The sequence below is a fragment of the Homalodisca vitripennis genome, chromosome 6 (assembly GCF_021130785.1).
Source record: "Homalodisca vitripennis isolate AUS2020 chromosome 6, UT_GWSS_2.1, whole genome shotgun sequence".
NCBI lineage: Eukaryota > Metazoa > Arthropoda > Insecta > Hemiptera > Cicadellidae > Homalodisca > Homalodisca vitripennis.
This window is the reverse complement of record NC_060212.1, coordinates 95,728,863-95,745,812: the sequence shown is the minus strand read 5'-3', so window position 1 is coordinate 95,745,812 and position 16,950 is coordinate 95,728,863. Positions and strand designations below refer to the sequence as shown.

The 16,950-nt window shown below is 34.3% G+C and overlaps 1 protein-coding gene across 1 annotated transcript in view; it reads left to right on the top strand.

The window, feature by feature from the left end:
* Window positions 1-14,593, top strand: part of LOC124365478 (patronin-like) — a 28,156-nt gene extending 13,563 nt beyond the window's left edge. The window contains exons 5-9 of the mRNA XM_046821460.1: window positions 2,078-2,152; window positions 4,707-4,793; window positions 7,414-7,649; window positions 9,165-9,406; window positions 13,112-14,593. Of these exons, the coding sequence (XP_046677416.1) occupies window positions 2,078-2,152; window positions 4,707-4,793; window positions 7,414-7,649; window positions 9,165-9,406; window positions 13,112-13,256 (785 nt within the window). The 3' untranslated portion in view covers window positions 13,257-14,593. The remainder of the gene's footprint in view (window positions 1-2,077; window positions 2,153-4,706; window positions 4,794-7,413; window positions 7,650-9,164; window positions 9,407-13,111) is intronic.
* Window positions 14,594-16,950: the final 2,357 nt, after the last annotated feature.

Sequence of the window (16,950 nt, the reverse complement as noted above, 5' to 3'; positions counted from 1 at the left end):
CCAGTTTAGGGAAACAGGGACTGTCGGCAAAAAATCTAGACCAGGCCGACCAAGAACATCAGAAGAGAATGTTGAGCGTATCCGGCAATCTTGTGTTAGGAGCCCAAAAAAATCCATTGCTCGACGAAGTCTTCAACTAAACATTCCAAAAACAACAATACAAAATGTACTGCACAAACGACTAAGACTTCATGCGTATAAAATTCAGATAAAACAGCAAATAAAACCTACCGATCGCCCTAAACGAACTGAATTTACAAGTTTTATGTTAAATGAAATTGATGATAATCCAAATTTTCTACAGAGAGTGTTGTTTAGTGATGAAGCTACGTTTCACATAAATGGATGTGTAAATCGTCACAATTGCCGTGTATGGGGGTCGCAACAGCCAAACGAAATCCACGAGTATGTGCGTGATTCTCCCAAACTCAATGTGTGGTGCGCGTTATTTATTTCATGACAAAGTTATTGGACCTTTCTTTTTTGTAGAAAAAACCATTACAGGCCTAGTTTACCTGGACATGCTTGAACCTTTTGTGTTCCCCCAATTAGACGATATCGAACAACAGACTGGACAGCGAATCATTTTTATGCAAGATGGGGCTCCACCTCACTAGCATCGCGAGGTACGCGCTGCACTAAACGCACGCTTCCCAAACGGTTGGATTGGTAGAGCAGCCCCCCAATTCCTGGCCTCCTAGAAGTCCTGATCTTACCCCTTTGGATTTCTTTTTCTGGGGGTACATAAAAAATATAGTTTACGCAGAAAAGATTCGGGATTTAGACCATCTTCGGGAGCGAATTTCTTCCGCAATCTTAACTGTTACGCCAGATATGATTGGACACACGTGGCAGGAAGTTGACTACAGACTTGATATCTGCAGGGCAACGAACGGTGCTCACATTGAAACATACTAAGGTATGAAAAAAAAAATTTATATCTTTCCGCACATTTTAAGACTACAACCTTTAAATTACCTTTAATAGTTTTCTTATGACAGTTATTTAAAATCTAGGCATTATTTTTCGATGACCCTGTATGTGTCTAACCTGTACATGCGTTAATCACTCGTCATGAAAACCCTTATGAAGGCAACTTTCTCTTCTTTTGTTACATTTAAATATAACTACCAAATTTAATGTCCTATAATCCACTTTTTAAGTGTTCTTTGTATTATATACCCGTTTAAATACCTTGAGTAATATTTTTTAACAAGGATCTATGCATTTCTTAACAAAACTCAATAGATGTAGAAAAATATATAAAGTACGTGTGGTAGATTGAATGAAAACTTTAAATAAATTTAAAATGGCTTGAAACACCTATATAAATTGTTGTGTTAGTTCATTAATGCCACCTAAAAATGTTGTCTGGACTTTGCATTCTTGCACAACACCACTTCAAATACTTGTTACAATAAAGTAAAAATGTTGGAATAGGATGGGAAATGTTGATTTTGAATGCTACTAATTAATATGATAATAATCAATATCACGATTCTAGAAGTAATCACGTGCAGATCAATGTTTGGATCTACAGTTTACAACAATAAAATATGTTTACGTTTTAAATAAAAACTGTAGGATTTTTAAAAAACATGTAAAGTATGTTTTATTATTTTGATTATTTCTTGAAGGTTGGGATTTTCGGACTCTTCAAAAAGTTAATCTTATTGTTATAAAAAGGTGTAGGGGGAGGGAAGTTGGAAGTCATTTTTCAGAGGAAATGAAAATGAAACCCATTAAATTCATCCTAATCTGAAACTTTCTGGCCTGCAGACGTACTCGGATATGTTTTGTTTGTTTAACATTTTAAGAGTAGTTACTAAAATCATTATTGCCGACTAAAGATATTTGACCGGACTCAGCATGTTGCCACAAAACGTTTAACAACAGTACTTGGACTTTATCGCTAATTATTATCCTGCTGCTGAACTGCTTCGATCTTTACGAGGTGTGAATGAAGCAGACCTTTGCGAGGTGTAGAGCTTTTGACATAATCCCCCTACTGTGACCGAGTGGTTGGCGCATGTTGTGGCGTGTCGTGGCATGTTGTGAGTGTGTTGCCGTGTTACAGACATGGGAGACGAGAGCAGAGGAGCTTCCCCCGGCAGATCTCTGGGTCGCCGCGGTTCATACAAGACGTCTAGAGGTAGGCCTGCAAGTGTCAGCTTGACTATCGTTACTCGCCTCACATTATTGTTTATTTGATTCCAAGAATCTTTTATTATTGATCTGTTTGGCTATAAAATGCAATGATTTCTTGCCATTCGAATTTTTGATTAGCTTTTTTTAGGTAAATGTTCAACTAGTCGAGTTTATTCCTTTCAGCCAGATATAATGTTTACTTATTTGTTTTAAGGTGTACTTTAAACTTGATTTTTGAATCTGTTATTTGTATTAGATTCAAACTAAATATATAATTTGGCAGATGTATTTCATTATACTTATTTTAGAAAATATACCTGGGTAGAATTTTAGTACTTTAATTTAACATTTAGTTTAGAAATTAACTGTTATATTTGGTTATTTTGTTCACAATTAAGTGATAGTGAGTGATGTACATTAATAGGGTGGTTTTTTGTTTGAACTAGGGTTGATCTTTAAATGTTGAATTAAATTTTTTAAACCCAATAATACTAAATAATTGAGACGGACTGATTTCAAAAGAATTTGATTTGAAACTGCTTCCAAAATATTAATCTTTTTATCAACAAAGTTAAATTCATGCTGCATTTGTTAGTAGATTGAGATTTTTCTAATCTTTTAAATACTAAGTGATGTTAATACAAATTTTCCACAGTTGATTTTATTTATTGTTTATGTTTATCTCTGCTATGAATTTTTCCAACATAAATTCTCAATTGATATGTTGATTTTTAACGGAAATCGCAGCTGGTTTTATAATTTTTGCTGTTGATGTATCACTATTAATAAGTAGTAATTTTCATTATTAGAATTGCGTGAAATGTAGACTTTGGAGTCAACGGTTGCTGTGAATTAAGTAATTCTAGAATGGACAATCAGAATTATGTAATCTCTGATAAACATTTTACCAAAGAGAAACTAAGCTGTAAATCTACAACTAATTCAGTGGTATGAGGTCATGAGAGCATGAACACATAACCACATAGCTTGACTTATGCACGTCTTGTCAAGAAATTTCCTATGATATCCATCGTTCATCAGAATTGCTAAATACCATAATGGCTGTTGTGATTGACAATCCTGGAGGGTGTGAAGTGTATGCCTCATTATTTGTTGGTGGGCAGGACATGTCATATTCATCATTAACCCTAGATATGGCGTGTGCCGTGTATGTGACACATTACCGTACTTTCGTACTGTGTAACATTTGAAGTGGTAAATATTATGTGATTTCGATAAGACTTAAATGGTTGCAAAGAGAACTAAACTTCTCAGATATAGTTTTTAACAATTTGAGTGCGGATCTTTTAATTTTACGTTGTAATCGCATTAAATGTATTTTAACAGCTATGTGTTAGTAACACGATTCTCCCCTAGAAAACATGAGTTGTATTACATATGAATTTTTCCCAAAGCAATAGCTGGCAACTTGCACTGTTTGTTTATTTTTGTCCGTCGAAACACCTGAATTTTCTAAAAAAATGTATATCCTAGATTTCTTATAAATACTCCCAAGATATGTATAGAACGGAATTGGGGGGTGAATGACAAAACAAATTTCAGATAGTTTTGGAGCAATAGAAAATTATGTTCAAAGTTTAAAGCAAAAAAAATCAACAAAACATGTTCCTCTGTTTTTTTCAGAGAAACATTATGTATAATGTGTTACTTTTGGAGCATTGTTTGTAGTTAAAATAAGTTTTAGAAGGATACATACCAGGTACCCTATATCACTGTGCCTCTACAGTAAGTTTGCGTGCCACTTCTAGGGTAAACAGTGTACAGATTCATGGGAGATCAACAAAATTGTTAATCATTATATAAACAAGTATTTTTCTAATAAATTTTGGAATTCTTTTAATAACCAAATAGAAGCTACCGACAGAACGCCCCTTGTAGTTCTAGTAGCAAAGCTTGCATGTAGAAGCTGAGCAATCACAGTCGTTTTAGTCTTCTCAACAAAACATGTTGTTATTAAAAAAAGGTTAATCTGTGATAAAATTCTTATTATTATAATGCAAAAAATCACTTAAAAAAAATAATGGAATGTATTAACTGATAAACTAAATTACAAGTGTAACTATGTCCGAGTAAAAGTGATTAAGCTGGAAAACAGATACATTGATTGCACTTCATAAAAGTGTTACAAAGTCTCATATAAGTTCTTTGGATTAACATTAACTTTAATAACTCAATAATTATTTTCCTTTGTAATAATTTGTGTTCTGTATTATTCTCTGTTCATATTAAATTTATTTTTTAATTAATTTCTGATAGCTTTTTGAAGTAATAGAAAGTTTTTTAAATTGATTGAATCCACACTCTTTTAAAGTAGTACCACATTTTTTATAAAAATGTTTCTTAGTTTGTTAGAATAAGCCACACCTTACTCAAGAGTTAACAAACTTTCAAATTGTACGAAACTGTGGTTTTGAAAGTGTTGTATAAAATAACAGTGTAAATATATGAAAGCTACGAGAAGGGATGGTCAAGTTGGCAATGCTGTGAGACTAATGTTGGTAGTACTGTAGATCTGTAGTGTAGCTGCATGATTACAGATTCGTCGCTAGACACCGGTAGAAACAGATCCAAGTTCAGCACGTATCAGAGCCGGCGCAAGTCTAATTCTCTCATGAACTTGAGTGGTAAGCCACCAGCAACATAGGTGGTGGGTGTAAACACTAACTCCCTGCGCTAACACTAACAGTCGCGTCTTGTACATATCATGGTGGAGGGTGTCTCAGAGATGTGGGTTGCAATTACTAGTGGAAAATAAACAGACAAAATAATTCTGTGACAGAGTCCAACCTAATAGATTCATAAAATGTATTGTTTCAAATATCGGATAGTGAAAGTTATCTTTGGTAAGAATAATGCTATCCATCCTTAAAATTTCTGTATGTAATAAAGCGCACAAATGTAAATTATAGATCCAATTATTAGCCTAAACACCCAAGCTTGGATTATTTACTAATTGGATACCTTTGAAATGACACTTTTTGAACCATTTTAGGTTTGTGTTTTTCATCTTTGTCATCAGAGAAAATGTAACTATGGATGTACTTTCCTTGCCGAATATAACAGCACCTCTAAATGATCTGCCATAGATATCTAGTTATTGTAGATCACTCTGTGTTCAATATATTTTTACAGCATAGCTTTTTACCATTTGCAAACACTTTATTTTAGATTTGTAGTCAGCACAGTACTGGTTGTGGTCTTTTACATTTAACCCTGGTACTGGCGATCATATTTTGCCAGTTGACAGGCAATTTTTTATTGTTTTGTACCCGTGCTTTAAACATTTTGTAAAAATTAATTTACATTATAAACCTACATGTATAATACATTATTGTTTTCAGGGGAATGTGGAGATAATCATAAGGGTATACAAAATATGCAGAAATAATTAAAAAAACAATTTTTAACTGTAACTTTTATAATTTCTTTCATTGTTTGAGTTTTGAAAAGTGGTGGGAGTCTGCACCTTGTCAAGTTTAATATTAAAACAAATTTCAGAATCTAAGATGGCAAATTTATTCTTCATTCCATTTAGTTTCAGAAAATATATAAACGTAATCGGTTCTCTTAAAAAAAATTAAATATATTGTAAAAACCACAAATAGTACCACATAGTAGTTACTATGGGTACGATTATTTTTATAAATGTACAAAAAATTAAATTCTTACACTAAATAATGTTTCCAAAATATACCAAAAATGTATAGAATTATATGCACTACAGAATAAATAATAGATAAATTAATAACAAATCTGTAAATTTCTTTATTTTTTAAATGGTGGGACGTGCTTTAATTTGTTGCTACAAGTATTATCATTTTTTTTTAATTATAAAAAATATAATTTTCATATTAAATATTTCCAAAATATACCGGGGAATGTTGTGCACTACAAAATAATAAATAAATTATTAATCATTACCCAGTGCAAGCATAGGTGTAAAGTAGTGTTGAGAGCCACAGGTATAAAAAAAACCAAAAGTTTCTTCTTATGTAAATTTTCATATGGAAATATTTCACTGATTATATTAATTTTACAATAAATAAATTCTTAACTTTTGCTGAAATATTGGCTTCCAAATTTCAAATTTGGGGTTCTAGAAAGCATAAAGGAAAAACTAGGTGTCATTGTCAAAACCTAGGTTATCTAAGTATGACAGGTCAACAAGTTCTCTAATGTCAAAAATCAGCCAAATTTTGGGACATTATTGAAATGAGAGCCTAAAAATAGTATAACGAGCTATAAACCAACATAATAAACCATACCCATAATATATCAGTAATATTGTTAGCTCCCAAACACTTTCACTACACTGCACAATAGCCTAGATTGACCTAGGCTTACTAATTACAACATATCACATATTAAAAACCACGAAATTACTAACAAAAACAATAAATATAAATTAAAAAAGATTCTGGTTTATAAGTAACTAACACTATCTGGTGAAATAAATAATTCTTGTAACTAAATCTAAAGACCAAAACAGACACCTGCTTCAAATGGCTAGATGAAGACAATTATTGTTCTGGCAAGTTTATGACGTCACTGTGACATCACTGCTGCCAAAATAGCAAAACAAATTTCACCATTGAAATTAGCAATTCTTTCAGTTTGAAATGGTATATAAATAATCTTATGGGGGGATTAAAGATGTTAAAGGTTAATGTCCTTGACCAAAATGGATGTAAAGAGTGGTGTCTTATCTAGCATCTGTCACTGAACATTTATTTTAGATAGTTTGGGCTTAAGACTAAGGAACATAATAAGTCTCTGAGGTTGGATTAGTGAAAGTAAAAATCCCACTTGTACTAACTCGCATTAGTTAGAACCGATTGACAGTAGAACAGGGATAAATATTATTTAAATTTTTAGATAATCCTGGAAGAGTTGGAGAGAATCCGACACTGAGAATGGATATTGTTTTTTTTTTTTTTTTTTTTTTTTTTTTTTTTTTTTTTTTTTTTTTAATTTTGAAGATGTAAAACTTGATATTTTTTTATGTTACATAAATTATCTTTTTTTACAAAAACGAGAAACCGATTCCCTCTTAAGACTTATTCTGCCCATCCTCATGGGGCACTGGCCTGTGCGAAGATCGATGGTATTGATAAAAAGTGCAACGGTCGTGTTATCCCTATTAACCAAACATTCTGTGTTTATTCCAGTAGTAAACATTCCATTTGATTACTGTTTTTATGAGTAGAAGAAAAAGTTTTACGTTGTGAGGATAATTGTGTGCAGGCTCTAGTTGTGACCAGGACAGTCTATTGTACCGTTACGGAGACACGGACTCAGGACTGGGTAGAGCTACGCCACCACGCCGCGCACCCTCGCCTGGTCAGCATCCTCCTTCTCCTTCAGGCCCTGGGTCACTTCCGGCACATAGGCGGCGCTACGATGATGCGGCCTCGGAGAGTGGCGGCAGCGAGTACAGTGGTCCCCGCCTCTACAAGCAGCCCGCCACCAAGTCTAATAAGGTAACAGAAGATAAAATATCAATCAAAATACAAGATAAATTGTAACATTGTTCAAGCATTTTACGAGAATTATTGTGTTACCAAGTGAGTTCCAAAGGGAAAAGGAATTAAGATTCCCTATCATCAAAATGATAAAAACAATTAACTCATGTACCAAGAACCCTAGACCACCCATCTAAAGAGAAATATGGGTTGTTACTACCAGACAAAATTATACTCTCTTGAGTAATCTATTGCTTTAATATCAAATTTACCTAACTATTTAAAACTAGTTTAAAATCGAAGTCTAGAATTTTGAAAACGTCAAAATGTAAAAGTTCAAGTGATAGTTCAAGGCTTAGTTTAGTTAGTTTTCTACTCTATTTGTATCCATTTCAAAATGGTGGGCAAAATATTTGTAATTGAGATGTTTTTCTATATTCTGGTAAGTTTTTCTTGTAATTTTTTTTTTTATCCATGACACTAGGCCATGCGAAATTATCAACATGTTTGGGTAAAGTTCCCCACTCCAACTTTTTTTACTCAAGCACTGGAAATAGTCAAAAGTAAGTAAATTCTGAAGACAATAGGCGTTTTTTAACGATGCCTCTAAAGTTATTTTTCCACATCTTCAACAATTTCAAGCTAGATGCAAAAACTTTATTACTGTTCTGACAAAATAAAGATAACCTCTCAAAATCAATGCAGTTTGAAAAATCATTACCAAACATTTAACCATAAACAGCCTTGAATGAAATGTTGAAGTTGGAACTTGTATTGGGTATTCTTAATTTATTCACTCATTAAGAACACACCAATCAATATAAATAACTTTTTATTTTTTTAGGCCTTTCGATAGCAAGGCTATCTTCATCAGACACATCACAAAAATTATGTGTTAGGTGAGGTATTTACCTGAAGAAGAGATCAGATTGCAGATCTCAAAATGTACTGTAACTGATTTTTTTGTATCACTGAACAATGGCAAATGTCCGGTAAAATCATGTTTTCTTCACAATCCTTCCATCATCAAAAACCAACTTCAAACAAAGAACATAATATATACTAATTTTACTCTTTTTAACGTAGCTTTTTCACATCACTACATAAATGTTCTGGAAAAAGTACATTCTTCCAGGAATGTTTTTCTTGTTCAGTTATAAAATTAAACAGATGGAAATCCTCATCTTAATGCTTTTGGTGTAACTGCATTCAATGGGGATACAATTTTAAATTTTTTAGAATTTTTCAAACATGATACTTAACTTGTAACACAGTCTGAGATGAGCTCCTTACTAGAATCATGCAAATTATTTTGAACATTTATAATTTTATAAATATTGTTTAGGATATATTATTTGTCAGATTACATAAATTAGTATTTTTTATATTAATGGAATAATGATATGTTTTTGTAAATTAAATAACTAGATATGGTTATCTTTACAAATGGTGAAAACTTAAATTCTTTCCTGCACATAATACGATGAGTTTGATATTTTACGTGTAGAGTCCTAAGACTTTGGTTGGTTGCAGGGAATTATCTTAAACGCAGTGGAATATTGTGTGTTTCCTGGCGTTGTGAACCGTGAGGCCAAGAGGCTTGTCCTGGAGGAGATCCAGAGGTCAGAAGCGAAACATTTCCTAATCCTGTTCCGCGATGCTGGCTGCCAGTTCCGAGCTCTCTACTCCTACTGTCCCGAGACCGAGGAGGTGACCAAGCTCTACGGAACCGGTCCTAAACTAGTCACAGATAGAATGTTCGATAAGTTCTTTAAGTAAGTTCCTCATTTTACCTCATTAAATCTTTTTGTAGAATTTGTACAATTGGACTATTGAAATATGCTTTTGTGTGTTGGTTAGTTGTCTGTACAGTTTTACGTTCAGTTATTTCTTGTTGCTATTACATGTTTTTCTGATATAATTCTATAATTTTTATCCATTCTTGTAAATATTTAAACTTTTTATCAGTAATAAATTGTGGTAAATAAATTCCATTGTTTATCATATAAAATTTCAAAGCAATTTTACAACAAATTAAAGTGAACTTAGAATAGAATAGAATAGAATAGAATATTCTTTATTGCACATATTCTTGGAGAACAGGGCAAAAGTCATGTTTATGTTACAATTGGTGTATGAGTTAGTGTTTGTCAAAAATTGTGTGTTCTACATTGAACAAATTCTTGGATGGTGTAAATTGGTCGCTCCAGTAGCCAGTTTCTCAAGGGGGCTTTGAAGTTCTTTTCTGGCAGTCTTCTTAGGGATTCAGGTAGAATGTTGAAGAACATTGCTCCTCGATAAGAAGGTTTCCTCTCAAATAAGCTGAGATGATGTTGATTTAGGAGAAAGTTGCTCCTGTGTCTGGTGTTATAGGAGTGTCCGTCTCCAGTCCTTGCTTGCCCTGATTTGATTGTATAGAGGATTGTCTCTTGGATGTAGAGTCCTACTACAGTCAGAATTCTCAGTTCTTTGAAGGCTGTTCGGCATGTGTCAAGTGGTCCTAGTCCTTTTAGAGCTCTAATTGTCCTTTTTTGTAGAACCAGCACCCTTTGGAGATTTGAGATTGTCGTGCCTCCCCAGGTTATCAGGCCGTATCTCAAGTGAGATTCAAACAACGAGTAGTATGCTGTCATAGCTACATCAGTGTTGCTGATTTGTGCAATTCTCCTTATTGCGTAAAGACTGCTATTTAGTTTTTGACAGAGCTGGTTGATGTGTGGTTCCCAAGATAAATTTCGGTCCAAGGTGAGTCCTAAATATTTTCCGAATTCTATTGTAGTTACTTCTGGGAGACCATGATAGTTATTTTGAGTAGCTGTAAAAATTAGTTGTTGGGTTTTTGATTCATTTAAAACTAAATCATTTAGGTTGCAATATTGTTGTTTAGCCATATTGAAAGCTACAAAGGAGTCAATGTCTAGTTGATCTTTGTTTTTGTTTGCTACAATAAGGGCTGTATCATCGGCGTACATTACCATTTCACAATAGTTTTGAAGGTATTCTGGAAAGTCGCTAGCCAGAAGGATATACAAGACGGGTCCAAGAACAGAGCCTTGCGGCACTCCTCTGCTTACTGGTAGTGGTTCAGATTTTACTTTTTTGACCGTGTTGTGTGTAGTGTAAGTAATTTCCACAATCTGTGTCCTATTGCTGAGGTAGCTCTTGAACCAGTCTATTTCTTTGTCAATGATTCCCAGAGTTTGCAGTTTTTTTGTAATGAGCTTGTGGTCTAGACAATCGAAGGCCTTGGTAAAGTTCAAAAGTATACTTGTGGCTATATATCCTGCTTCCAATTTATCAATGATGGTTTCAATTAGTTGGACCAGAGCTGTTGCTGTAGATCTGTCTTTTACAAAACCATGTTGTCTCGGAGTAAGAAGGTGATGCTGTTTGAGATGGTCCAGTAGTCTAGTTAGCACTACTCGCTCCAGGATTTTGGAAAAAGTGGAGATAAGTGAGATTGGCCGATAACTGGTGGCTTCGTCAGTTGCTCCAGTCTTATATTTTGGATACATTTTTGCGAGTTTCAACCCGCTGGGAAAAGTCCCTTGTAAAAGTGATTTGTTTATAATAGTTGTTAGTGGAGTGATAATTTCATGTTTGCATTGTTTGACCAATTTAGAAGATATTTCATCGTCTCCTGTTGATGTTTTTGATTTTAAGGTGTCTATGATGTTTCCGACTTCTATTTCATTTGTCTCATGGAAAATTAGTCTTGGTATTTGGGGTATGTAATTTGGTTCTATTGTGTGTGTTGTTCGTTGTTCATTTCCTTTGGTATCAAGTGTTCTGTCAGCAATTGTAGCAAAGAAGCTATTTAAGTAATTGGCAATGTCTATTGGAGAGTCTGATGCGTAGTCCTGTATGTTTAAGCGTTCAAGTTGAGTTTTTTTCTAATCTCTCTTTTCTTTCATTGTTAATCACGTTCCACATGGCTTTTGATTTGTTGTCAGATCTTTCAATGTAGGAGGAGTTAAGCTGTTTTCTTAGTGTTTTTAGTTTTAAGTCGTAGGATTTGTTCCTTTGGGCTGTTTCTTTTTTGTCGTCAGGATGGCCCGTAATGTGTTCTCGATTTAGTGCCTCTAAGTATGCGTTTTTTAGCGCCTGGCTTTCATCATCCCATATATTCTTGGTGGGATTTCTTTTATGTTTTACTATTTTGAGAGGGCAGGCTATGTTCATTGCAGATTGGAGGATCCCATGAAACGCTTTATAAGCAGCATCCACATTGTCTGTGAGCATAACTTGTGACCAGTCCTATGCTTGTAGATTATACCTCAGTTCTTCTACGGTTCTTGTGTTAAATTGTCTTCTGTATGATTGTGTCTGCGTGGGGCTTGTCATGTTTGTAGAGATAAAGCATAACTGGGCAGTGTGATCTGAGAGGCCTGTTTTTAGCACTCTGGTTGATATTTCAGTTTCGTTAATGTTTGTGCATATGAAATCTATAGAAGTCTTGCTGTGACTGGTTATTCTTGTAGGGGGTAGGTGAAGTCTGCTCAGTCCATAGCCGTGAATCATATCGTCCAAGTTTCTTCTGTCGTTGCTTTACCATAAGCAATCAGTAATTTTGTAACCAAGATTAAATTGCAAATTTTAGGAGGTATTATTGGTTTTGTTTTTGAACATGAATGTTGTGTAACAGTCCAATACACAACATTGTTCAATATTTATTGCTCATTAGTTCATTTTCAACTTATTTTGCATCACAAAGCCAGTGATGAGTTGGCAATATTTTCCCCGATCTTTTAGTTATGCACTAATAGATAATTAATATGGGATAAGTAATAAGATTTACAAGTAACCCCTTAACAGCTGTAGACATATTAACAAGTATGGTTGCTTTTACAGCAACTGCTTGAACTTCATATAAAAAACCGTTCTTTACGTAAGTTTTTATTAACAATTTGCTGGTTATAATCCATCATCTTCCGACAACCAGGTGTTTTGTTGTCTAAATGTGAACTGGGTTCTTCAGGAAATTGCCTTATTTCAATTTTGTTATAGTGATTATCAGCTATAATTACCTCACATAAAATAAACAAAATTATAAAATTGTCACACAACGAAACACACTCATCGCTAATAATTGCAGTAGTCACAGGCTAATATTTTGATGTACACCGGTGTTCTCAACGTAGTACCAAAGTTTTTAACCAGATTGAGACACCGGTCAGTAGCCACCAGAGAGCAGTCAATGCTCCTTAAGCGGGAAAAAATAGACAATAACCGTGTATCAAACATGTTTTAACACGAGAGTAGCAGTGAGAGCACTTGTCGGAACGTGTAAACACAAGAGTAGCGCTGGAAGTGCTTGGCTTGCCCTCTGGGAGATACAATATTTCCTTATTTTTGGTAACAACTTTCCGCAGTTGTGCTTTGTTAATTATCATTTGACACTTACATTAGTACTACTGTAAATATTTGTTATTTCAATAGCTTCCTTGAGGCAGTTGACTAAATATGTTGTTATTTTCCAGGTATAACTCGGGTGGAAAGTGTTTCTCTCAGGTGCACACGAAGCATTTAACAGTGACGATCGATGCATTTACCATCCACAACAGCCTCTGGCAGGGCAAGAAAGTGAACCTGCCTAGCAAACGCGACATGACCCTTGTCATATAGTGCAATACCTGTACTAGCTGCTCACATTAACTTCCTAACAAATTACCACTTAACTTAACTGGCTAAGCTCAGCCGCTAGAAATAATTATTTGAAATCAGTTCTAATAAGTAGATTAATGTATTATCTAGTACAGATTTAATCCCGCCTAATAAGAATAATCAGTAACTGCACTTAAAAGACACAACATTAGGATGGAATCTGGTCCGATCGTAAATTGGTGCAGGATTTGATTTAATTTTTTTATAAATGATCTATAACGATGAAACGGCAATTAAAAATTGTGTTTCGTAGTTAAAAACCCAATTATTTTCTTCATCTCTGTACTTACGCAACATTTAATGTATTGGCTGATATCGATTGTGTTTTTGTATTTATTTTTCATTATCAATGAACAAGACGTATTTTTGTACAAAACCATATGCAGTATTTTTTGTAAATCTTTGTTTAGTATAAATGTATAACTGTATTTTATTTTTGCCTAATCAAAAAAAGAATTTATACTTTATTGATATCAAATGTTTAAAAAGAGATGTGTTACTGTTGTGGAAATATATATATGTATTCGTTTTTCTGTGAATAAGATCTAATCTGGACTTGTATGCTTCATCGCATAGCTAGATATCGTTACAATGTTTTATAATTTGTTAAGGTCGGCAGTACACAGTCAGGAGTGCCAACACGTGCTGCTTACCTCGGTTGTGAGGAGGCAAGTCCGCAGACTCTGATTGCTGTTCATTTAGTCTAGGGTCTCCTTCGCTTGTCACATGTTTATACGTATATATATTTGTATAAAAAGCACCGAGGTGCTTCTCGTGAAAATTTTGTAACTAAAGGCTTTTCGTGTTATTATTTTGCTCTAGATTTCTTGTTAACACTTTGTAATAATTTTAATCGATTTTGTACATATGAACTCTATATATTTTTTTTGTTTTGTTTTATAATATTATAATTAATCTTAGAGATATTTATTCATAAATTAATTCGAGAATGCCATTACATTGTTTACAATACTGAACAGTACAGCTGATAGGTATTCTGCCACTTGTGATCAATAAACAATAATTGTATAACTACAAGTCGTTGTTTACACTTGCTCCCAGAACTCCCCACTCACATCCACATGACATCGTTTGTTTCTTTTGTACACTTCAATTATTTATTGTGTTCTGTGTCTAAAAAGCTTATACGATTATAAAGATAATTTTCTATTTGTTAAAAGAGTCTGCTGCCATCTTAATGTTTTATGTTTATTTTTATTGTATGAACGCTGTGCTGTAGTATGATATATATTGAACTCTTGTTATGTAATTTAATAAATAATTTAATATTTTTTATAGCTTAGGTGTTTTTGTATACATCCCAAACCATAGAATGGTCATTCATTTTCTTAACTTAAGTTGTTGATATATTTGGTGGCTCTTGAAACTCAAATAAAATATAGAACAACATGCAACTTTTTCTTTTGATCTTTTCTCTTTTAATGTATATTTTTAATGTACATGCCCAAAAGTCAATCATCTGTTGGAAAAAAACATATTTTGATACATAAAGAAAATATATTTTTCATTTTAATATGAACATAAATTAGGTTTATTTTTAAATTTTAAATATATTTGTATAATTTAACTTATTGAGGTTGACACATAATATGACTGGACTATAGCAAGTGTACAGTTCGGTCAGTGGGTAATGTTTTATAACTGGGGGATACAATTTGTCACACAACAAATTTCTATTGAAAATACTGTTCTTTTATTAAATTTGAAAATCAACTCTTTCCTATCCTTTGTTGAATGTCTTCTGGGATCACAAAATCTCTCTACTACTCCTTGTTGGATGTCTTCTGACATCACAAAATCCTCTATACTACCCTTTGTTTGTTGCCTTCTGGCATCACAACATTCTCTCTACTACTCCTTGGATGTCTTCTGACATCACAAAATCCTCTATGCTACCCTTTGTTTGTTGCCTTCTGGCATCACAACATTCTCTCTACTACTCCTTGGATGTCTTCTGACATCACAAAATCCTCTATACTACCCTTTGTTTGTTGCCTTCTGGCATCACAACATTCTCTCTACTACTCCTTGGATGTCTTCTGACATCACAAAATCCTCTATGCTACCCTTTGTTTGTTGCCTTCTGGCATCACAACATTCTCTCTACTACACCTTGGATGTCTTCTGACATCACAAAATCCTCTATGCTACCCTTTGTTTGTTGCCTTCTGGCATCACAACATTCTCTCTACTACTCCTTGGATGTCTTCTGGCATCACAAAATTCTCTATACTACCCTTTGTTTGTTGCCTTCTGGCATCACAACATTCTCTCTACTACTCCTTGGATGTCTTCTGACATCACAAAATCCTCTATGCTACCCTTTGTTTGTTGCCTTCTGGCATCACAACATTCTCTCTACTACTCCTTGGATGTCTTCTGACATCACAAAATCCTCTATGCTACCCTTTGTTTGTTGCCTTCTGGCATCACAACATTCTCTCTACTACTCTGGATGTCTTCTGACATCACAAAATCCTCTATGCTACCCTTTGTTTGTTGCCTTCTGGCATCACAACATTCTCTCTACTACTCCTTGGATGTCTTCTGGCATCACAAAATTCTCTATACTACCCTTTGTTTGTTGCCTTCTGGCATCACAACATTCTCTCTACTACTCCTTGGATGTCTTCTGACATCACAAAATCCTCTATGCTACCCTTTGTTTGTTGCCTTCTGGCATCACAACATTCTCTCTACTACTCCTTGGATGTCTTCTGGCATCACAAAATTCTCTATACTACCCTTTGTTTGTTGCCTTCTGGCATCACAACATTCTCTCTACTACTCCTTGGATGTCTTCTGACATCACAAAATCCTCTATACTACCCTTTGTTTGTTGCCTTCTGGCATCACAACATTCTCTCTACTACTCCTTGGATGTCTTCTGGCATCACAAAATTCTCTCCTGGAGCTATTCCGCCTGAACTGTTTCACCATCTGTACTATTATTAGGACATATCTACATAGTTTATAATATTCCTATATAGATCGCTTGGGCATCATTTTGCTTGGATTTCTAAAACTATGACTTTACATCAGCTATTTGTTTTTTATTTGTAACTCGAAATACCCTGATGTTAAAAAAGTGTAAACAGGGGGGCCACCCGACTTTATTGATGAATGAAGATTGATGACATATTGGTGATGATATCACCGAAATATTTAAGGAATCCGTGTAAGGCACATGGTTACTACAGTGTGTGTAATCAACAATGTGGTTGCAAGTCCGGTCAATCCAAGGTTGCCTCCATTAGTGTAGTGGAACTTATGGTGGTTGTACCTCTTTGTCATGTTAAGCACACCATACACGCAACGATCCGTAGGACGATTAAAAACGGTAGACGAATAATATCAGTCTGATCTGAGAACGATTGTCCCTCACACACATACCGATTGGTCGTCAGATTACTTAGGTTAAAAGAAAGTAAGGTTGTGTTTTGGTATCACGAACACATCCAAATCTCGACTGAACTAATAGTGACGCCAGTCTGCAGACAGCCGTGCGGTCAAATTCCCTACACACATCAGTTCTCTGATCAACCATTCGCCTGAACAACTTTCAGATTAATCCATACTGTTCAATCAACCTTATGCTGTTTATCTAATTCTTAACTTCTGTGATGCTCTTATG